The 23,443-nt window shown below is 47.9% G+C and overlaps 1 protein-coding gene across 1 annotated transcript in view; it reads left to right on the forward strand.

Moving 5' to 3' along the window:
• The first annotated feature begins 2,502 nt into the window (after positions 1-2,502).
• Positions 2,503-23,443, forward strand: part of INPP5D (inositol polyphosphate-5-phosphatase D) — an 809,167-nt gene continuing 788,226 nt past the window's right edge. Inside the window, exon 1 of the mRNA XM_078666020.1 lies at positions 2,503-3,124. Within this exon, the coding sequence (XP_078522146.1) occupies positions 2,991-3,124 (134 nt within the window). The 5' untranslated portion in view covers positions 2,503-2,990. The remainder of the gene's footprint in view (positions 3,125-23,443) is intronic.

Below are 23,443 nucleotides of genomic sequence, written 5' to 3' on the forward strand. Positions count from 1 at the left end.
ACACAGTACTTCAGCGGGCACATAGGGGTGCCAGAGCCTAACCTAGAACCTCATGGGAGGTCTAGGAATCCGAGTCGGCGCCCCAGTAGTCCTTCGGGCGGTTGCGGGCCTGCGCAACTGGGGGTTGCTTAGTTACGCCCCGCAAGGGGCGTGAGTATTATTACCATAAATGTTCATCAGCTGGGTGGTTCGCCACGGCGCTGATTGGCTCAGCAGGCGGGCAGGTGGCGAGAATGCGGCCTGCCCTTGGATTGCCCGTAAAATAACCCACCGTGATTACATAATCTTGTATGTAATAATAAACCTGCAGCATATTTTCCCAATCTTAACAAACGTGTCTTGGTGTTATTTGCGGGATGATGGTAATGTGGGGGCGGGGGTTTTCATGTGGCCCTGAAGTGACTATGAGTATCCTTATTAGCTCGCTGTGAATGTCTCCATAGGAAAGAGGGATAGAACGGAATTAGAAGAAAAGAAATTTCAAGATCCAAAAGCATAAGGTGAGAATGGTAGCAGGCAAATAACTCAGGGAACCAGGATCCAGCGGGTCACGTATATAATGGGACACAGGAGATAGGTCTTCCCATTGAAATCTCGAACAATTGTTGTTGGGACACGTGTCCTAAAGTATAGGAGTATGACGGAATGTTGTGGGGGGGGGATAGAATTCCCAAGGTGTTTATAATGTAAGTGCCTGCTCATATGTTTAGTGCATGCCAAATCTAATCTGACGATGAAAGATCGACATAAATGTCGGGTGTTGATGAAGTGGTCTCTCCTAATACGTACAGCAGGGCTTTAAGTGGGCCGGGTCTCCCCGGTGCTAAGCACTAGCGGTTTTTTAAAGGAGGCCTCGAAACGGGTCTATACCTGGCTCTGCTTTGTGCCCTGGCACAGTCGGTCCGTTTTTTTTTCCGGACTGAAGTTACAGCAGGCATATTGATGTGCGCGTGCTCACACTGCTCACTTCTCACTAGTGGAGAATTTACGCCATGACCTCATGCCAGGTGAGCGTTGTAGGGGAAGGGAAATCCTTTAAAGAGAGTCCTTTTCTCTCTGGATTTCTCTTCTCTTTTTGAAACTCAGGAGCAGCAACATTACCGTGGTGTCACCAGGGCTTTAAGTGGAAGCGTTTTCAATATTATATACAAGCCATAGTTGCTGCTTATTTATCTTATGCAACTAACAACCATTAACAAAGCCAATAGTCCTGACTTGTTGTATGTATGATGTTACTTGTTGTATCATATATCTGGATGCAATGACAGAAACAGCAAAATACAATTCGGGCGGCACACTATGCTAAGCACAGATTTTTAGCTTAGGTGTTTTTAAACCACGCCCTGAATTACATTGGCCATGCCCATTTGAGCGATGTCCCAGTGTTTTCATCCCACTTAAAGCCCTGACGTACAGCAATATTATAAGCAGGGCTTTAAGTGGGATAATAAAAACAGGGGGGGGGGGGTCTTTCGAAGGGGCGGGGCCTATGTAATTAAGGGCATGGCTTAATACCACGTAAGCCAAAAGTCTGTAATTAGCATAGTGTGCCGCCCAACTTGTATTTTGCTGCCTCTGTCATTGCATCCAGATATATGATACAACAAGTAACATCGTACCTACAAGTCAGGACTATTGGCTTTGTCAATGGCTGTTATTAACTGCCAAAAGAGAAGGGAAATCCTGAGAAAAAAATGGCTCTCTTTAAAAGATTTCCCTTCTACCTACAACGCAGCTCCCCTGCAATTACGTCATGCCTTGACCTCCACTACTCAATAGTGAGCAAAATGAGCATGCGCACATCGATGTGCATGCTCTCACTGCAGTCCAAGAAAAAAAGAAAACGAACTACTTTTGCGAGGCCTGAAAATAGAGCCTGATAGAGACCCGTTTCGAGGCCCCCTGAAACTAACTGCCGGTGCTCAGACCCGGCCCACTTAAAGCCCTGATTATAAGTATGTGTTAGATCTCGGCTACACAAACCAGGTTACTTGCAAATAATTTTTTACTTACAATCTTTTTTACGGTTACATTGGTATGTTCTCGGTATAAATAAATGCAAAGTTATTCAATGTCAGCGGCCTGGCATCTTGTAGCAGTGTTCTTGGATGTTTTGAGGCATTATACATAAATGTGAACCCTACAGTCATCAAAAAAACGCAATATATGAAAACTTATGCACAAGAGAATTTGCACCTGCTATTTGGGTGCATTTGATGTTTTTTTTGCCACGTTTCGCTTTACAGGCGTGAACTCATTTCCTCCCGTAGACAGCTTCCATCTACTGCTTCCCTTTTCGCTGAGGATCCAGTCACCGCAGTGCCTGAATCCTCTTTTTTTTGTTTCAAGCGCTTCGACGGGCCATTGCTGCTGCCTGCCTGCCTGCACAGCCTGACTACTCGTGCTGTTTGCACGCCACTGTGTACTTGTGGCGTGTGTGCAGTTCCCGGTTTTTGCAGATAAGGTTTGAGGGGGCGGAGGCGCCAGATCCGCGCTACGAGCAGACCCGGGCAGGGCGCAGCGATGCGGCGCTTGCGGTGACATTGACTCGAGAGTTCTGTCCACTCCACCCTCCAGCGTTGAAATATTTCACTCTAGTGACATGCACGCGGAGCGCGGTGCGGGTCCGTGGCCGTAATGAGGAAGTTCTTACTCAGTTTCCTTTCTGATTCTGCAGAGTTCAAACAGGAAACCGAGCGAGGGGGAGATTAAAGAGAGAGTCGGTGGAAGGGGGCGCTCTGCAGAGAAGGGGAGATGGGGTCTGCTGCTTCGGATGGAGGAGAGCTAGAGAGCTGAGGCTGTCTCACGGGGAGAGTGCTGGGGAAGAGACTGTCTCACTGGAGAGTGCTGGGTCCTTTGGAGGGGAGAAGGAAGTGCACCGCTGGCCTGACTGCAGGGCCACAGCTGAGGCGGTCGCCGAGGATCACACAGCTGGGAAGGGAGCGCCGGCGCCGAGAGCGGAATTCGGGGTTTCAGTGGTTCCTGCAGCCATGGCCAACACCTGGTGCCACGGAAACATCACCCGCTCGAAGGCCGAAGACCTCCTGTCCAAGTCCGGCAAGGACGGCAGCTTCCTGGTGCGCGTCAGTGAGTCCATCAGCGGGGCCTACGCGCTGTGCGTGCTGTGAGTACACCCCACCTCGCCGCTTCCACCCACACAGCTCTGCCCTGAAAGAGAAATCAGCAGGTGTATTGGTGTAACCCCTCCAGAAACAGCCTGTCAGGAAACCTGTGAGACGGTTTCGCCACAGGGACAGTCACAGACTGTCAGACAATGTCAGACAGACCCCGTCTGTCAGACACTCTCACCGGATGTATGACGTTACAACGCATACTTTTACATCGCATGCCTTTACAACGCAGTTTTTACATCGCATACCTTTACATCGCATAGCGCTTTGGGGTGCTGGATAGTGAATAGTTTAATTTACTATTCCAACTCCAGTCCCCGTGGACACTAGGGAAGGTGTTGGATAGTAAATTAAACTTATTCCCTATCCTAGAGCGCCCCCCCAGCGCAATGCGTTGTAATGGTTTGCGTTGTAAAAGTTGCGTCGTAAAGGCACTGCGTGGTAAAAGTTGCGTTGTAAAGCATGTTTCCCACTCTCACCACAGAGACCGGCTGTCACAGCGTCAGCAAACCTAACTGTGAGGCCCTCTCACCACAGACATAGACTGCTAGACTGCATCCCCCCCGAGACTCCCTCACCTGTCCAACCTGTAGATGCGGACTGTCAAACAGATTGAGAGACACTCAACACAGAGATGGCCCGAGGGACGGACAGACACACACACACACATGCTTTGTCAGCGAGATAGCTTCAGAAAGCAGAGATGGCCTGTGAGACATTCTCATCAGATGGTCACAGTGAGACTCCCTAAAACAAGACACAGAAACCTAGAATGAAAGGCTCCCTCGAGAGGCAGAGACAGTGAGACACTCCTACCATAGAGAGGCAGAGACACTCTTTGAAACTGACTGTGAGACACTCTGATCACAGAGACAGACAGCAAGACACCATCCCTCACAGAGAAACCTAGGGCCATATTACCAAGGTGAAGTACCGCCACTTTTTCAGCGAATTGTGCCGAGAAAGCGGCGATACTTCTAGCGCCCTATTAACAAGGGCATGCTAACGCCTGCCTCAATCCCACTTTGCATGTCAGCGAGAAACATCGCTAATGACATGCAAAGTGGGCGTTCCCACGTCCAACCACATGTAAAATCTGGTTGGAGGTGGTAATACCCTATTACCAAGGCAGGCGTTGGGAGGAGACCTGCGATAAACTCGTTTATCACAGGTCTCCCAACGCCTGCTCTGATCAGGTGTTAGGCATTGATAACATGGGGGTGTGGATCATAAAGCTGAATCCACCCCCCATATTATCAAGGCATACATTAGCGCGTGACAACAACGCTTGTTTTCACGCGCTAATGTTCCCTATCGCCGAATTTAATATCGCCTACGTGTTGCGCGTTGATAATGGCGTGCTAACACGGCGATAACATCCGGCAATAGCCGGCGATAGGGAAATGTGCGATGTGCGTTTTTTAACGCACATCTTGGTAATATGGCCCCTAGATTGGAGGTATCCATCGACAGGAAGAGAGAGACTGGGGTAGACTGTATGACACTCTCAACACTAAGAGACACTGACAGACAGGCACAAACGGACCTGGACAGACTGTGAGGGTACTGTTTACAGTGACACCCTGCCACACACAGAGGACTAGAATATGAGGCCCCCTCTGACAGTTAGAGACAGACTGTGAAACAGACCGAGACGGACTCTCACCAAAAAAAAACCACTGCAAGACACCTTCTTGCACACCGAGGCTTAGTCTGCGAGACAGCTGCAGAAAGCAGAGATGGGAAGAGAGACATATTGTGAGTCACCCTACAAACACATAGGTCTAAAATGAAAGGCATCCTCAGAGAGGCTGAGGCACTCTTCGAGGCGCTTCTACCCACAGAGGCAGACTACAAGACACCCTCCTACCCACAGAGGCCTACAGTGCAAGACACCCTCCTACCCACAAGCCAGACTACAAGACACCCTCCTACTCACAGAGACCTACAATGCAAGACACCCTCATACCCACAGAGGCCTACAGTATGACACCCTCATACCCAAAGAGGCCTACAGTGAAAGACACCCTCCTACCCACAGAGGCCTACAAGGCAAGACACCCTCCTACCCACAGAGGCAGACTACAAGACACCCTCCTACCCACAGAGACCTACAATGCAAGACACCCTCATACCCACAGAGGCCTACAATGCAAGACACCCTCCTACCCACAGAGGCAAACTACAAGACTCCCTGCTGCCCCCAGAGGCCTACAGTGCAACACACCTCATACTCACAGAGCCAGACTACAAGACACCCTCCTACCCACAGAGGCCTACAGTGCAACACACCCTCATACTCACAGAGGCCTACAGTGCAACACACCTCATACTCACAGAGCCAGACTACAAGACACCCTCCTACCCACAGAGGCCTACAGTGCAACACACCCTCCTACTCACAGAGCCAGATTACAAGACACCCTCCTACCCACAGAGGCCTACAGTGCAACACACCCTCCTACTCACAGAGCCAGATTACAAGACACCCTTCAACCCACAGAGGCCAACAGTGCAACACACCCTCATACCCACAGAGCCAGACTACAAGACACCCTCCTACCCACAGAGGCCTACAGTGCAAGACACCCTCCTACCCACAGAGCCAGACTACAAGACACCCTCATACCCACACCCACAGAGGCCTACAGTGTAAGGCACCCTCATACCCACAGAGCCAGACTACAAGACACCCTACTACTCACAGAGGCCTACAATGCAAGACACCCTCCTACCCACAGAGGCCTACAGTATGACACCCTCATACCCACAGAGGCAGACTACAAGACACCCTCCTACCCACACCCACAGAGGCCTACAGTGCGACACCCTCGTACCCACATGCCTACAGTGCAAGACACCCTCATACCCACAGAGCCAGACTACAAGACACCCCCATACCCACACCCACAGGGGCCTACAAAGCGACACCCTCGTACCCACAGGCCTACAGTGCAAGACACCCTCATACCCACAGAGCCAGACTACAAGACACCCTCATACCCACTCCCACAGAGGCCTACAGTGCAAGGGACCCTCCCACCCACAGAGGCCTACAGTGCAAGACACCCTCATACCCACAGAGCCAGACTACAAGACACCCTCCAACTCACAAAGGCCTACAATGCAAGACACCCTCATACCCACAGAGGCAGACTACAAGACACCCTTCTACCCACAGAGGCCTACAGTGCAACCCACCCTCCTACCCACAGAGCCAGACTACAAGACACCCTTCTACCCACAGAGGCCTATAGTGCGACACCCTCCTACCCACAGAGGCAGACTACAAGACACCCTCCTACCCATAGAGTCCTACAGTGCGACACCCTCGTACCCACAGGCCTACAGTGCCAAACACCCTCATACCCACAGAGGCCTACAATGCAAGACACCCTCATACCCACAGAGGCCTACAATGCACGACACCCTCGTACCCACAGGCCTACAGTGCAAGACACCCTCCCACCCACAGAGGCCTACAATGCAAGACACCCTCATACCCACAGAGGCCTACAATGCAATACACCCTCATACCCACAGAGCCAGACTACAAGACACCCTCCTGCCCACACCCACAGAGGCCTACAGTGCGACACCCTCATACCCACAGGCCTACAGTGCAAGACACCCTCATACCCACAGAGCCAGACTACAAGACACCCTCATGCCCACACCCACAGGGGCCTACAATGTGACACCCTCGTACCCACAGGCCTACAATGCAAGACACCCTCATACCCACAGAGCCAGACTACAAGACACCCTCCTGCCCACACCCACAGAGGCCTACAGTGCGACATCCTCATACCCACAGGCCTACAGTGCAAGACACCCTCATACCTACAGATTCAGACTACAAGACACCCTCATACCCACACCCATAGAGGCCTACAGTGCAAGGCACTCTCCCACCCACAGAGGCCTAAAGTGCAAGACACCCTCCCACCCACAGACGCCTAAAGTGCAAGACACCCTCTTACCCACAGAGCCAGACTACAAGACACCCTTCCACCCACAGAGGCCTATAGTGCAAGACACCCTCCCACCCACAGAGGCCTACAGTGCAGACACCCTCCCACCCACAGAGCCAGACTACTAGACACCCTCCAACTCACAGAGGCCTACAATGCAATACACCCTAATACCCACAGAGGCCTGCAATGCAAGACACCCTAATACCCACAGAGGAATGCAATGCAAGACACCCTCATACCCACAGAGGCAGACTACAAGACACCCTCCTACCCACAGAGGCCTACAGTGCAACACAACCTCCTACCCACAGAGCCAGACTACAGACACCCTACTACCCACAGAGGCCTACAGTGCGGCACGCTCGTACCCAGAGGCCTACAGTGCAAGACACCCTCCTAACCACAGAGCCAGACTACAAGACACCCTCATACCCACACCCACAGAGGCCTACAGTGGAAGGCACCCTCCCACCCACAGAGGCCTACAGTACAAGACACCCTCCCACCCACAGAGGCCTACAGTGCAAGACACCCTCCTACCCACAAAGCCAGACTACAAGACACCCTCCAACTCAAAGAGGCCTACAGTGCAAGACACCCTAAAATCAGGTATTTGTTAAGAGCGACTACACACCCGTAAGGGTCTCAAGGCGCTGCGGGTGTGGGGGGTTCGCAGGTTCTAGTCCATCAAGAAGGGGGTCTGTGGAAGAGCCAGCTTTGGAGGTTTCTTGCGAAGATGGGGAGCGATGTTATCTGTCTGAGGTGGAGTGGAAGGTCGTTCCAGGCACTGGTCGCACGGAAGGAGAAGGAGTGGCCTCCCAATCTGGTCTTTCTGGTGCGGGGGACCACGGCATAGGAGAGCTGGGCTGATCGTAGGGTCCTGTGGGGTGCGTGAAATTTGAGTCGGCTGTTTAGGTATGCTGGTCCGGTGTCGTGAAGGGCCTTGTGAGCATGGGTTAGCATCTTGAAGGTGACTCTAGCTTCGATGGGGAGCTAGTGGAGTGTGCGCAGGTGCTGGGAGATTTGGCAGTGGCTTGGCAGGTTGAGGACTAGTCTTGCGGCAGCGTTTTGGATGTTCTGTAGCTTGCGGGTGAGGTTTTTGTTTATTCCAGCATAGAGTGCGTTGCCGTAGTCGAGCCTGCTGGTGACCAGGACATGAGTGACGGTCTTTCTGTGTTCGAGGGGGATCCATTTGAAGGTCTTACGTAGGAGGGGGAGGGTGTGGAAGCAGGAGGACGAGACGGAGTTGATCTGGCGGTCCATTTTGAGCTCTGAATCAGGATGATTCCTAGGTTGTGTGCGTGGTACGTGAGGGTGGACGGGCTTCCGAGGACGGGGGGCCACCAGGTGTCATTCCAGGCATCTGGGTTTGGGCCCATGATGAGTACTTCCGTTTTGTATGTGTTTAGTTGCAGGCAGCTGTTTTTCATCCGTTTGACAACGGCTTCCATGCCTTCTCGAAAGTTGTGTTTGGCGGTGTTGGGTTTGTTGGATATATAGAGGATGAGTTGTGTGTCATCTGCGTATGACACAATGTTGAGTCCGTAAGTTTTGACGATGGGGGCGAGCTGAGCCATGTAGACACAACACCCTCCTACCCACAGAGGTATACAGTGCAAGACACCCTCCTACCCACATAAGCCTACAATGCAGACACCCTCCGACCCACAAAGGCCTACACTGCAACACACCCTCATACCCACAGAGCCAGACTACAAGACACTATCCTACCCACAGAGGCCTACAGTGCAGACACCCCCCACCAACAGAGGCTTACAGTGAAAGACACCTTCCCACCCACAGAGGCCTACAGTGCAGAAACCCTCCCACCTACAGAGGCCTACAGTGAAATACACCCTCATACCCACGGAGCCAGACTACAAGACACTATCCTACCCACAGAGGCCTACAGAGCAATACACCCTCCTACCCACAGAGGCCTACCGTGGAGACACCCTCCCACCCACAGAGGCCTACAATGCAGACGCCCTCCCACACACAGAAGCCTACAGTGCAAGACACCCTCCTACCACAGGGCCAAACAACAAGACACCCTCCTACCCACAGAGGCTTACAGTGCAAGACACCCTCCCACCCACAGAGGCCTACAGTGCAATACACCCTCATACCCACAGAGCCAGACTACAAGACACCCTCATACCCACAGAGCCCTACAGTGCAAGACACCCTCCTACCCACAGAGCCAGACTACAAGACACCCTCCTACCCACAGTGGCCTACAGTGCAAGAGACCCTCCTACCCACAGAGGCCTACAGTGCAAGAAGCCCTCCTACCACAGGGCCAAACAACAAGACACCCTCCTACCCACAGAGCCAGACTACAAGACACCCTCCTACCCACAGAGGCCTACAGTGCAAGAAGCCCTCCTACCACAGGGCCAAACAACAAGACACCCTCCTACCCACAGAGGCTTACAGTGCAAGACACCCTCCCACCCACAGAGGCCTACAGTGCAATACACCCTCATACCCACAGAGCCAGACTACAAGACACCCTCATACCCACAGAGCCCTACAGTGCAAGACACCCTCCTACCCACAGAGCCAGACTACAAGACACCCTCCTACCCACAGTGGCCTACAGTGCAAGACACCCTCCCACCCACAGAGGCCTACAGTGCAATACACCCTCATACCCACAGAGCCAGACTACAAGACACCCTCATACCCACAGAGCCCTACAGTGCAAGACACCCTCCTACCCACAGAGCCAGACTACAAGACACCCTCCTACCCACAGAGGCCTACAGTGCAAGAAGCCCTCTCATGCACACTGGCTTAGATGGCAAGACATCTTCAGAAAGGCAGGCAGGCTATGAGACTCTTTCACCACACAGTTTGTAAACCACATTTCTACACATGCAGGCCTAAAACAAACGGCGCCCTCAGACAAAGAGAGACTGACTGAGAACTTCTGTCAACAGAGACATACTAAGGGACATCCTACGCCTACACCTCTGCCCCACACACACACATACAGTGTGAGGTGACAGCCAGACTCAGAGTGCGGAGCAGACCTTGAGGCATTCTCATCACCGAGACTGACTGCCACAGAGAGACCCAGACAGTGAGACACCTTCAAACATGCAGAAAAAGACTGAGACAGACTGGAGATATTCCCCCTAGAGACAGTCCGCAACACACCCTTCTACACACAGAGGCTCAGACTGCAAGACACCCTGCGACAGATGGAGACAGACTGTGAAACACACTATGAGACAGTCTTACCATGGAGGAAGACTGTGATACACTCTGACACACACACAACTAGAATGTGAACATGCGCTTTGACAGGCAGAGTCAGACAGCATAACTGACTCAGAGTCTCTCATGTCGGAGACAGACTACAAAGACACCATCCCACAGGGCGAAACTTAGATTGCGAGACGCCCACTGATAGATGACGAGAGACTGAAACAGACTATGAGACACTCAACATTGTGAGACACCGTCAGACAGACAACCAGGACATTCTTGCTAGTGACAGACTGCGAGACACCCTCCCACACACAGAGGCCTAGATTGTGAGACGCTCTCTGACAGAGACAGACTGTGAAATAGACTTTCAGATACTCTCCTTTCAGAGAGGGCTTCGAGGCACCATCCCACTCACACAAGGCCTGAAATACGAGACACCCTCAAACAGGCAGAGAGACAAACATCGAGACATCATCATCCCAATGACTGACATTAAGGAATCTCCCCTACCCTTACCCACACAAAGGCCCAGAATGCAAAACACACAGAGACACTCTTCGATAAAAATATACTGCGCTAGAGTGTAGAACAATGCCGTACTGACAGTTCCAGAAAGTAGGTTACTCTCTTACAAATATTTAATTATAAACACTGTTACCCAGAAATAAAGACGTACTGTGAGACGTCATCTCAGTAACATGATCAGGGCTCTAATTGTAATGAAAAAAGTGTGGGGTATCTAAATGAGTTGTGGCCTATGTAATTAAGGAAGTGGCTTAAACATGTAAAGAAAATTTCTGTGATTCCCATAGTGCGACACACTACCGGTATTTTGGTTCCTTTCTGAACTTTCTGTTACCCTTAAGACAAAAACTTAAGTTAAAATGAGGCAAAAGATTAACTTCACTACTTGTAAATGCACTTTGTGAATACCGAAAGTCATAAAGTTAGATTTTCGTCTCAGTTTACCTATGTGAATCGGGCCATGAGTATTTTAGTAGGGCTCTGGAGGGGTCTGGCACAAAGCACCCTCAAGCTTAGTGCCCGGTGCTGCAACACTGGTCGTACCACTCTAATGCTGGTGCATATTGTAAGAGCTTCATAGAAAGAAACTTACAGCAAGACATACTCCCATGGACCTGCACCTTTATAGACAGACTGTGAGACATCCTCCACAAAGAGATACAACCGGTGAGACACTGTCAGACATGCTCTCACTTAAACTGTAAGACACTTGTTTTGTGGCGTTCTACCTCAAGGCCCTCCTTTTCTAGTTCTAAATTGTTGACTGCACAAATAAAACACGGCTAACCATGGGCTTTGTAGAGCCCTAACGTATTTCAGGGGATGAACTGTGTTTGAAGTGCATCTGCTGATTTTTTTACTAGATGGCCTCATGGGAGGGGCCATATTTGCTGCTTCATGAGTAAACTAGTACAAGGTTTAGTAGTAGTATGTTCAGACCATTAATAATAAACCATAGTATTTTAATCATTGGCATTTTGTCTGTTATATGTTGCATATACTTCCACATGGTTGTTCCTCTTTGATCTTTTTTAACATTCCGAGGTAATCAGATAGAGAACTACAGGCAATTCCGCTGTTTCCACATTCGCTTGACCGGATTGAAAAAAAAATAGAAAGGAAGGCAAAATGCCCTACAGTGTAAAATTCTTAGTTCCTCGCAGTGAGGAAGGCATTGAATAAGGTAATTACATATACATATGATAGATGGGCAACAGCTTTTGTTTACAATTGTTGCTATGTCATAGCAATGAGGTACTGGATTTGAATCCAGTTATTAACAGTAGTGGCTCTCTACCATAGCCATACACAGCATATAGAATTATAAATGGGTAGTAGTGAATTACAGGATATTTGTCACCGAGGGGTACTATGTGACAACAAATAGGCAATAGGAGAAAAGCTTGAATTGTCTGTGATGTCACTCAGAATCCAGAGTTTAAAATATCCCATTAATTCACATTTTACTCATATATAATTTTAATTATGTATGGTCCTCCAAATCATCTGCCCATGCATTCCACTGCTATGCAGTGGGCGAGGAGTGATAGGAGAGCCATACATAAAGTGGCCTTGTTATGTATCCCTGCCCCAAAGATAAAGCCTTGTCAGCCTGGCCTGGAGGGACTTTATGAGAGAGCAACACTGGGAACCAAGTTTTGTTATCAACTGTTGCAACATCATAGCAGTGAGATATCAGTTTTAGAAACTGAAATAAACATAGTGGCTATCAGTGTGAGCTATACATAACATTAAGTTAATTACACTGGCTGGCTCCTCACAGTGCCCTTCAAAGCCATTTTTCCAGCAGGGGAGCTTTTGGGTAGCACCAGCTTGCTTGAGCCGCAGGAGGGTCCTACCAATCTGTATGGCACACAAAAGTGCCTGGTCGGCAGGTTGCTTTGAAATGATCTTTTATTTGCCGGGTCAATGTAATAGGTTAAATACACCAATTGGCCTCTCGCAGTGCTTCTAAAATCAACTGTGCTTTAGACTCTCGGCTTTTTTTCAACCCACAGAGAAGTAAACCATCCCCAATTCTTCTCTGTTGCTGGAAAAACTAGTCAGATTTTCCTGGCTTTGATTAGCAAGCAGGAATTTCAATTACCCCAACTTTTGTCCTCACACCTAAAAGGTGGTGTGCTCTTCCACCACAATTGCCCCTCTTGTTTGGAATTGTTGATGACGTTTCACTCTCCTCCACTCACCCTTATCAAGCATGTAAATTAAAGTATCCTCATCTCCCATTTTATTCAACCTACACATCGAATTTTTGAAAGACCTGATAGGAGCATCTGCCCATGCAGGTGAGAGGGGTGGGGCTGGGTAGGGGGGATTTCGACAGACGACGACGATGAGGGAGATATCATTATTTATTTAATTTTCACTTGTGGTCGTCTGTCGAATCCCCCCTCAACCCGGCCCCACTGCCCCACCGCTCTTACCTGCACGGGCCGCTGCTGCCTGATAGCATCGTTTTGTTTTCAGAAAATATTGTTTGTTGGATATACACAGCTCCTCGACTGCTGAGCCTCTTCAACATTGTCATACACTCAGCAGGAACACTTAAGGTGGCCTCTGCCCTCAGAAAACTCTTTGTGATCAGCCAACCTCTGCTCTACCACCATCTGGATGGCATTGTAGGGCCGCGCTTCCCATGTTCTGATGTTCCATCCCGCCCTTGTGTAGGAAAAAAACCTAACAACATCTTCAACACATTGGAGGAAACCCACAAGCATGATGGGGAAGGGATTTCGTGTTTTTCAAAACAAATTCCTCCAACTTAGACGAAATTCCTGTTGAAACTGAGTTTGCAAGGTAGAACTATGGAGTGTTACTATAGCTTGTAGCCTCCCAATGAATACCTATACATGCCCTCATTATGATAGGCCTGTAATTCTTGATATCGTGCTCTGAGATCCTCTGTGCTTCAACTCGCGTGTATTCCCAAATTCCAACGTGCACAAATTGGTGGTCGCTATTTTCAGGTGCATGCAGCGCATCTTTGGAATAGTCTCCCTCTGACACTTAGACTGACGCAGGACCTTCTTACCTTTAGAAAGTCACTTAAAACTTGGTTATTCCAGCAATAGTATTTCATCTCAGTGAGCCTAGTGCCTTTCAGTCAGCCACGACCAGGATGTTAAGCGTTGGGAGGCTCAATCGAGTAGCCGTGCTCTATAAATTCAGAATACCATAACATAACAAGGGCAGTAACCATATGGCCAATAACTCAGTCATAGGCCCCATTGACAATTATGAGGTTCAGGTAGTTACTGTCAAACTTGTGTACCTTGGAGATTTAAAAAAAATGAAGAGAATGAGTAATTCGTGAGGAAATTTAGAAGGAGTGCCAATTCCCTCATTCCTTAGGGAGGTCTCAGGATTCAGCCCATAATCCCCATGAATTCATCTTCACTGGAGTTAATGGGAACTTCTTGTTTGGTTAACTCTGGAGGTGAGAAATTAATACACAATGCGTCAAGGCTCCTATAATGAAGTCTATAAAGTCGCTGTCATCATTTATCTCCAGAGCTTCTATCAGATTGGGTTTATCTAGACACCAAGTATATCTCGGATTATATACTCATCTTATTTGTAGTTATTTACAATTAATTCTTTATGGGAGTTATTATTTTTCCAAGTGCTCAGCAGCCTTTGCATGTCCTGCCGTTCTCTCAACCCTACATCTGACAACCTTACTATTGTCTCTGTCTTCAAGGGCTCTTTACACCTCAACTTCTTTCATTTGTTCCCTTTGTCTTTACTAGGTAGCCTCTTACCTCCAACTCTATCACACATTCTCCCACTTTTATCTTGATCAGTCCCTCGCTCCCATATATCTCTCCCAGTTTTCCTCCCAGCTAATTTTTCTCCAACCTCTATTTCCCGGTCTACTGCAGAGTTTGAATGTCCTCAGCTCAATCTTTTTGGACCACTAATGATCGCAATCTCTACATTTTTCTAATCAGTTTCAGTTTCACCCATCTCATTCTCCAAGCACCATTGGATATGTCATTTTGACATTCATCTCTGTCTCTCTAATATCATCAACTCAATATCTATGCCAATGTCCTACAAACGTCACCCCTATCCCAACCCTACTCTCATCCCTCTTCCAGATTCATATTTCCTCTCCAAAGCTGTTATTTGAGTATCTCCCCTCTTACCTCAACCTTTCCCAATTTGAATTTCTGCTTTCCCATTTCATCTTTACACCCAGCCTGATACATCTCTGTTTAATTACTATTACTTACTCCTTTGGAATCCTTTTTTTGCCATCACTCTCATGGTCGCCCTTTCTCACGTCCATCTACTTCTCTCTTCCTGTGCCAGTTCCATTGTTCTTACTCTTTACCACTTAATTTCAAACTATGGGGCATATTATCAAGGGCCATATCGCCACTTTTGCGGCACTTTTTGCTGGAAAAGTGGCGACATTTTTATCGCCCTATTATCAAGCCTGTGCTAGCATGCTTTCTGGCGTTAGCTGTTGCTTTTTCTATCGCCTCGCATGTCAGCGATATTTATCGCTAATGACATGCAAGGTAGGCGTTCCTAACCACAATAACACTTAAAAAGCACTTCGCTGTATTACCAATATTGTCCCGCTAAACCATGATGAACGCCGGTTTTTAACGCCTGAATAAAACCTGACTTAGCCATCTTGTCAATGGGAGGTGGATTGTCAGGATAACTCCACCATGGCTTATTATCAACGATTTACCTATTGCTGCTTTTTTTATTGCTGGATTTCCAGTGATATTCAGGCATTTCGCCACTATCGCTGTATTTTTTTATCGCTTTGGAGTTAAGCTTTGATAATAACGCGCTAACTCGGCGTAACAATATACTACTGTACTGTGCCAGAGAAACATTGCCATACATAGCACCACAGTCATGTACTTTGCAATAGAAGGAATAATGCAATGCATATCGCTAACAGCATGCCCTGTGCAAGGAAGAAACAAAGCAATGCGTCACTCTACCATCATGTACTGTACAATGCAGAAATAATGCAATGCGCCACGTTATAATCCTGTACTGCGCGATGAAGAAATAATGCAATGCACCACGTTACAATCATGTACTCTGCAAGGGAAAAATAACACAGTGCGTAGCGCACCAAGCATGTAGTTCATCAGGCACAAATAAGATCAGGCGTCATACGACAGTTTGATAGTTCGTTAGCAGCAATAATGCAAAGTGTAATATGACAGTTTAGATGCTTCATTAACAGTTGCCCCCAATATGGATCAATGATGACACAAAAGTACAGTTTCTCACTCTTGCACCAGTACTGCCCCTCCTTGGTGCAGCACAGGCCTAGATCCGAGCCGAAGCAACTGGCTCGCGTAGCTGGCCAAGAGAGTGTCCCTCCTGGCCTGCACCCCACCCCAGATAGTGATGCACGTTACCTGGGAGCGCATAACCCCACTCTCCTCTCCTCCTTCAGTGACCTGGGCCTTGATCCAAAACTCATTCAATGGGCATGGCAAGCTCGGCTTGGCGGCTCAGCTCCTCTGGGGCTGCAGATCCGGGCCGCTACTGTTTCACTCCGAGGACCCAATGACCTGGCCCTCCTTCCGGGGGTCTCCGTGGACACCGAGACCCACCCTCAGCAATGTGGAGACTTACTTCGATTTCGGTGCACACACTACCCAGGCACTCCTCACTAGCACCTCTGGTTGCACCTTGACATGCACTCTGCGCGTTCGAGACTTGCCTCTTCCTTGGTGCCCACGATAACCAGGCACTCTTCACCAATTCTCCGGCTTGCACCTCGACATGCACCCGGTGCATCCGAGTCTCACTTCTTCGCTCGGTGCACACCACAACCAGGCGCTCTTCACTAACACCTTGGCTGCACCACGACACGCACCATGGCCATCCAAGATTCTGCTTCTTTCGGTACACACAACGACCAGGCACTCCTCACCAACGCCTTGGCTTGGACTACGACACGCACCATGCCTATCCGAGACTCTGTTTACTTCTTGTATGCCCACGATCACACGGCACACCTTCCGAGGGTCTCAAGCTGCAAAAGTAAGCACACACCGTGTTTCTTGGGACTTCTCCAAAAACGTTTATGTTCCTGTGTTTCCAAACAGGGAGCTAGCTCTCCTCAGGCCCTTGGGATTCAAGACACAGCACAAAGCACACTCTTTGTCAAGCAGGGGGACTCAGCGCCTCCAAACACAGTTCCAACAGCCTCTTCCTTGGTTAGAACAGCAAACTGCAAACCAGCCCCAGAACACAAAGCTACGATTGGTCTTTCTCCTGCAGTCTCTTCAATTGCTCCTTCCTTAGCAGAGGTTCCTCTTGACCATGAAATGGGTCCAAGCCTTTTCAGCCTCAATCCTTTTCTGTTTCATTCCCACATTCAGGGGTTTCAGCTCTCATAGTTATACACCTTAATGTCTTTGAAGTTTGTTGTGCTCAGGGGTCCCTGACCCCCTCCATAAATCAGTTCTGGGTGTCTCCCTCCCAGTGTCTCCCTTTGATACTGGGGGCCTGGATCCTTAATCACTCAGCAGGAGATGGGTCCATTGGTTTATAGCACCAGCCCATGCCTTTTCACCTCCCAGGCGTTTCCTCCCTCTACTCTCCAGATGTAGGGCAGCCTGGTGCCATCTCAACCCCTCCCTGGGTCAAGACCTCTCCCACCTCCTCTAACCTCTCAGATCCAGACAGGCAATCCACATTCAGCAGAGACACACAGAAATGCATAAAGCACAAAACTCAGCTACTTTCTTAAAGAGTGGTTTCTGGACATACAGTGACAAAACCACTTTCACAGAAAGATGTGTTATGACACTGTGAGTTCATATATACTAAACTTCACTTCTCCATTTTAAACTTATAAGAAACTAGGCTAACAAACACAACACCCAGCCTCCCCCATTCTGTCCCATGGGCAGGATGGCCTTTCAGCAGTGAAAAACAAAGTGGAGTGTTTTTACTGTCAGTACATAACATACACCTTAGTATATGTCCTGCCTTTTACTTACACTGCACCCTGCCCAGGGATTACCCGGGACCTACCACAGGGGTGACCAATGTGTATGCAAAAGGGAAAGTAAGGCCTGACATGTGGTTGCACTTGTCAGGACGACATTCTAACTTAGCAAACTGCGCGCAGGCCCTTCACTACAGGTCTGAATTCTCTTCTCTGCGTGCCTTTGCGTTACTAGCCCTGGCACACACAGTGCACATCACTAGGGACTTTACTAGTAAGGCAAACATACTAATCGTGGCCAACCAATTACTATTACACTTTACACAGGGAACCCTCGTACCTTGACACTGTGGTAAAGTACCCACAGCTTCTAACTTAGCAACTCTATGTCAGGAAAACGGTCTAGGGGGAAAGCAAAAAGTTTAGGGAACTTTAGCCAAAAAGGCCAAGTACTACAGGTGACAAATAAGATCGCAGTGTCACATTGTTGTAGAAATATGAAGACAAGTGGTTGTAGGTAGGAGTAGAGCATACGCGAATAAAAAGGATGTAGACTGAGGAGCGACCAGTCTTAAAATTGATCAGAGAGAGAGTAAGTCAGCCGGGTGTACATTTTGTGCTTATTTCGACGTGGTTCTAGTGTGATGTCTGGTATGAGAGGGGGTGAGAAAAGAGGGGAGGAGGAATCATGTGTATAGGAGAGGCAGTTTAGCAGCCCCCGAGATTGCAGTGATTGTGCAACTTGTGGTAGCAATACAATTTTATTTACATACAAATAAGTTACATTAACTGTGTCAATATTGCATGTATCGTATCTACACACAATAGGTACAGCCCAAGCTGGAGTGTATGGTTCCTTTACATATGAAAAATATTCCTCACAGGCAGCAGCAGTGCAAGCTTCATTCATAGAGTGGGGGTTCTACAGGGCAGCAATAGTGAATATTTTCTTCAAATATAAATGGCACAACACAAAGAGTAGCAGTGCAAGTTTCTATGACATAAAACAGGCGTAGTACAAGTATCTGCTCTGCAAGATTCTACCACAAATATAACATGAACGACGGCAGCACAAGATCTTCTACCACAAATAAGGAACCACAGTGGCAGCAGCCATGAAAAAACATCTTTAAACTGAACAGTTACAACACAGGTCTGATTCATAAAAAGGTACAGAACAGGAAGTACCAATGCATTACTGACAAAACAGATACAGCATAAGAAATAGTTGGTGTATGTCTCTATCTCAAAACAGGTGCTATATTAGAAGGAGAAGGCGCGAAGTGTATAAAAACACGTGCAGCAGCTGTGGAAGCCTCTCTTGCAAAACGGCCATAGTGCCAGGAGAGAAGCATCAGTGCAAACCTCACCAGAAAAATAGATTCAGCATGGGTGGTGCCAGAGCTTGAGCTGAATATCCACATTTTCCTGCGATAGACCTTTTTAGATGCCTGAGAAATAAAGCTACAAAGTGAAGACCTGGAAGTCGATGAATGGGATTAAATGTAGGTTTATTACAAAATCAAAGCCAAACTGATGTACACAAGTCTCAAGAGTATGTTGCAAAAATACAGAATTTCTACTGGCAGTCCAAATCATACGACAAAGTTTAGTCTCAAAAGCATAAAGCATACAAGGAATTCAGTAATAGGAATTCGGAAAATAAGGAACATAAATTGGTGAGTATATGATTTCCGGTCCTCTAGCCTATACATGAGTAAATCTAAATGACCTTAATTAAGCCTGAACTAAGTAGCATTAATTGGGGAAACCCCAAAAAGATACAGTAAATGAGGAAGGTACCACCATTGTAGAGACTTCTGTAGAAGTTCTCCAAAATCATGAATATTGCATAGCATAAAGCCATGCAACAGAAATATAGCAAGGAGGTCTATATACCTTAGAGTCTAAAAGGAATCTGCCTAAAGCTAAAGTGTGACTACCAATTAAAACTCCACAGAAAATTGGAGAATCCCACAGCATGTCCCCCAGTACTTTTCTACTTTCTCACAGTAGAACTTGGCAACCAATTCAATACTCCCATCTCATGGTGTGAACAACAGAACGTCCTTGGATTCCTCCCATCTCTAGGTATAACATGAATAGGTGTCCTCCCTTTGTTCGTTAGTGCCTCTCGTCCTTGCCAAAAGTTCTTCTCCCGAGCCCTACCATCTCTCATACACAATGTACCTTTCACTAACTATAGGATCATATGAACGCAAACAAGAAGAAAACATTGCAACCCGAGCAAACTTTCACTTTAAAGGTTTAATGTTAGAGTCCAACTGCTTAAGGCCTTTGATCAACGTAACACAGAAAAACACTTCAATACACATTTAAATGCATGGTTATAAGTACATATACTATTATAAAATAAATGCAGGATACTATTCAAATGAATACGTGAGAATATATTAAGTTAACAAAATTGCTCAAACTTCTCAATTGCAGATATGTATGAAAACTGCAATTTGATATCACTATAAGGAAAACATCAGTATGCACACTCATGTAAATGTCTGAATTATACAACAAATACACCTCAGTATTCTGGTCAAAGGCACCATTTTACGATAATGATATTAAAGCATAGAAATATATGGTACTACATGCACGTATATATGGCATAATCAAGACGTGAAAGGGTGGACCCAAAATTACGCTGCTCCTGTGGCATCTGGTTAAGTCTTTCTCCTTCCCAAAACACTTGCATTATTGCAATTAGTGAAACTCGTACACCTCATGAACCTGGTGCAGCAGAGGAATTAAGTTACAATACTAGCTTCCTTCACAAATCAGGGACCATATTTAAAGCAGCAGTGCAACAGTGCAAGCCTCCGTCAAACAAAGCAGGTCTTTGTTATAGCTGGCCTGCAAATTCTGTTTCAATAGCAAACCTAAACTTAATAGTAATGATAGCTGTTTGGAAAGTAGCACCATCAACAGAATTTTGCCCTCCAGATTTACATCAGGTAGGGGCAAGATGACGGCCGCACGGTCGGCTGTGTGAGTTGGCGTTCTCTCACACGGAGGTCTCACCCAGCAGATATAGCATCCCAAGGCTATCTCTCCTGCTACTGCTTTTCCGCTAAAGAAGATTTGGTGCTTAATGTCTTCAAAATGTACGGACTGCCATGCTTAGATTAATTACTTGCCTACCGCGTTCCGAATCCAGCAGTGGTCATCGGCTTTACCGTTCCTCTACGTGGTGTGTGGTCCTGACTTACCAGTGCTCTCCTCTTGGCGTCTGCAGCATGGCTCCCAAGATCATTTCGAAAGCTGCACTTGCGGCGAGGGCTCGCTCCGCGGCAGCTGCAGCCGTGGCGTCTCTGAATGGCCAAGATGCGGGAAGCGATGCAGGGAGCGTCACGAAGGCAGATCGGAGTAGCGAGAAAGCGGCAGGATTAGCCCGTAATCGCACTAATTCTAAAGGAAGCGTGAAGACAGTACCGGCTTTGTTTAACCAGGTAAACGTTAAGCTACAAAATCCTGCGGCAGCAGTTAACCACGCTCCTGAGGGCTTGCTGAAGGTTACTGAGGCGAAAAAGGGGGGGCATCGGTAATACTGGTCCCTGTACGTGATGGCAATGAAGGCAATATGCCCCCCTTACAGGATAAGACTGGCAAGATTTTCATGATGCGGGAACAGGGGGCCATGGCAAATAGCTCGGCGATAAGCCCTCAAAAGGAGGATTCCGGCACTGGCTTAAGCAATCCGGTGAATGGCATTCTGGGAAATGCAGTCCAGCTAGTAGATGAAGTACTAGGTCCTGCATGTACTCCTCTAGCCAGTACATATGTTTCTAAGTCAAGTGATATCACTAATCAGGGCGCAGATGCTGGAAATGAGCCTTTTAAAGAGCTCGAAGGCGAAAAATAATTTTCTCTTTCAGAACACACTGGTTCATCTCTGGATGGGGATGAGCTCGACCCTGATTGGACGGATGATGGTAGTGACATCGGGGACTGGCGACAGAATGATATTCTGAGTGAGGGGCTGGCTCCTCGACATCCCCGCACAGTTCGAAAAGGGAATGGACAGAAAGCTCGAGGTCCGATGAGAGCGGGCTCAGAGATGCGCGGGCTCTCATTCACTGATAATTCTTTAACCGATGGGTGTGACCCAGGGGATGGCAAGCTAGTGGCAGCAACTACAACGCAGCATCATGAGTCTGATCTACCACCTTCTGAGATCACACGCTTATTTATCAGACGATCATTGCGCATCGTGAGGAGTCGCGCCAAGAGAATGTCCGCATTCAGGGGGCTTGCCGTAGAGTTCAGAACTCTATTCGCAGAGTTGCAAAAACATGCACGGAAATAGCAGCTAGAATTGGGGAAGCAGAGGAGAGGATTTCCAATCTTGAAGATGCTCTAGCTGCGCAGAAGAGTGCAACCGATTTGATTGGCGCGCAGAAAGAGGACATACTATAGAAACTTACTGACTTGGAAAATAGAGCCAGAAGTAACAATCTCAGGATCCTAGGGGTCATAGAAGGCTGTGAAGGGGAGGATGTGAGACAATTCGTGGTGGAGCTCTTTGGCGAGGCATTTCCGAAATCACACAGTGGGATTGGGAGCTGGAGTTTCTGCGTGCTCATCGATTTCCATTCAAACAGCGGCAAAAGACTGGGGAAAAACCCAGTGCAATTTTGATATGCCTTAATAATTTTTGGGCAAGGGAAAAGTTATATGATCTAGCTAGGCCAGACAGAAAAAGGTGGGGTAAGGGGTGTGATTTTTTTGTTCGGCCGGATTTTTGTCCAGCTACAGTGGAGCGGAGGTGGCAGCTCCGCCAACTGATCTCCCCTTTTCAGGCAAAGGGAGCGCAGACCTTTTTGCTTTTCCCTTCTAAGTTGAAGATTATTGTTCAGGGGCAGACAAGATTTTTTTTGTCTGAGATACAGGCCAAGGAGTTTTTTTCTACAATATAGCTGTGCTGGGAGTAGCCACTTTGGGGTGCTCAGCTTTTTAGTTAGGGAGGGAGGGTGACGGGGGCAAGCGCTAGTCAGAGGTTGGGAGATTGTCGGAGTCTCAACCCCTATCGTCTCTCTTTGTTTAAATTTTTTTTTGGTTTTTTTGTGAGTGCTTTCGTCCCTAGACCTCAATCTCTCTCTTTTTTCCCGTTCTGATGGGGTGAAGGAGCCCGTGTGGTAGCGGTCACCAGCTCTTTCCATCACAAGGACATCAGTCCTGTTGCCACATAAGGGTGTTGTAGGGATGGGGGGGTGAAGGGGGGGTGGGTTCGTTTGGGTGGTTGGGTAGAGGTAGGGACGGGGGCTGGTGTCGGGGGGTGGGTAGGGTTTTGGTTAAGTAGGGATATGAAAGGTTTTGCAGTACTGGCATTTAAGTCTGATCAAAATGATTATATGTTTGTCTTTTTTGCATTGGAAAAAATGGGAAAGTCGCAAAGTAGGCGGAATTTTGTTAGTTTAGATGGGGCAGGATAAATTAAATTTAGGCACATGGAATATATGTGGTCTCAATGATGCTAAGAAGCGGGCTTTATTTTCTAAAACTATACAAACTTTGTATCTCGACATCCTGTGTATACAGGAGACGCACATACCCTGGGGATGTGGTGTCTGACACTACCGGGGTATGACTTGATAGCATGTTCTAAGCAGACC

This window comes from Lissotriton helveticus, chromosome 11, assembly GCF_964261635.1.
Source record: "Lissotriton helveticus chromosome 11, aLisHel1.1, whole genome shotgun sequence".
NCBI lineage: Eukaryota > Metazoa > Chordata > Amphibia > Caudata > Salamandridae > Lissotriton > Lissotriton helveticus.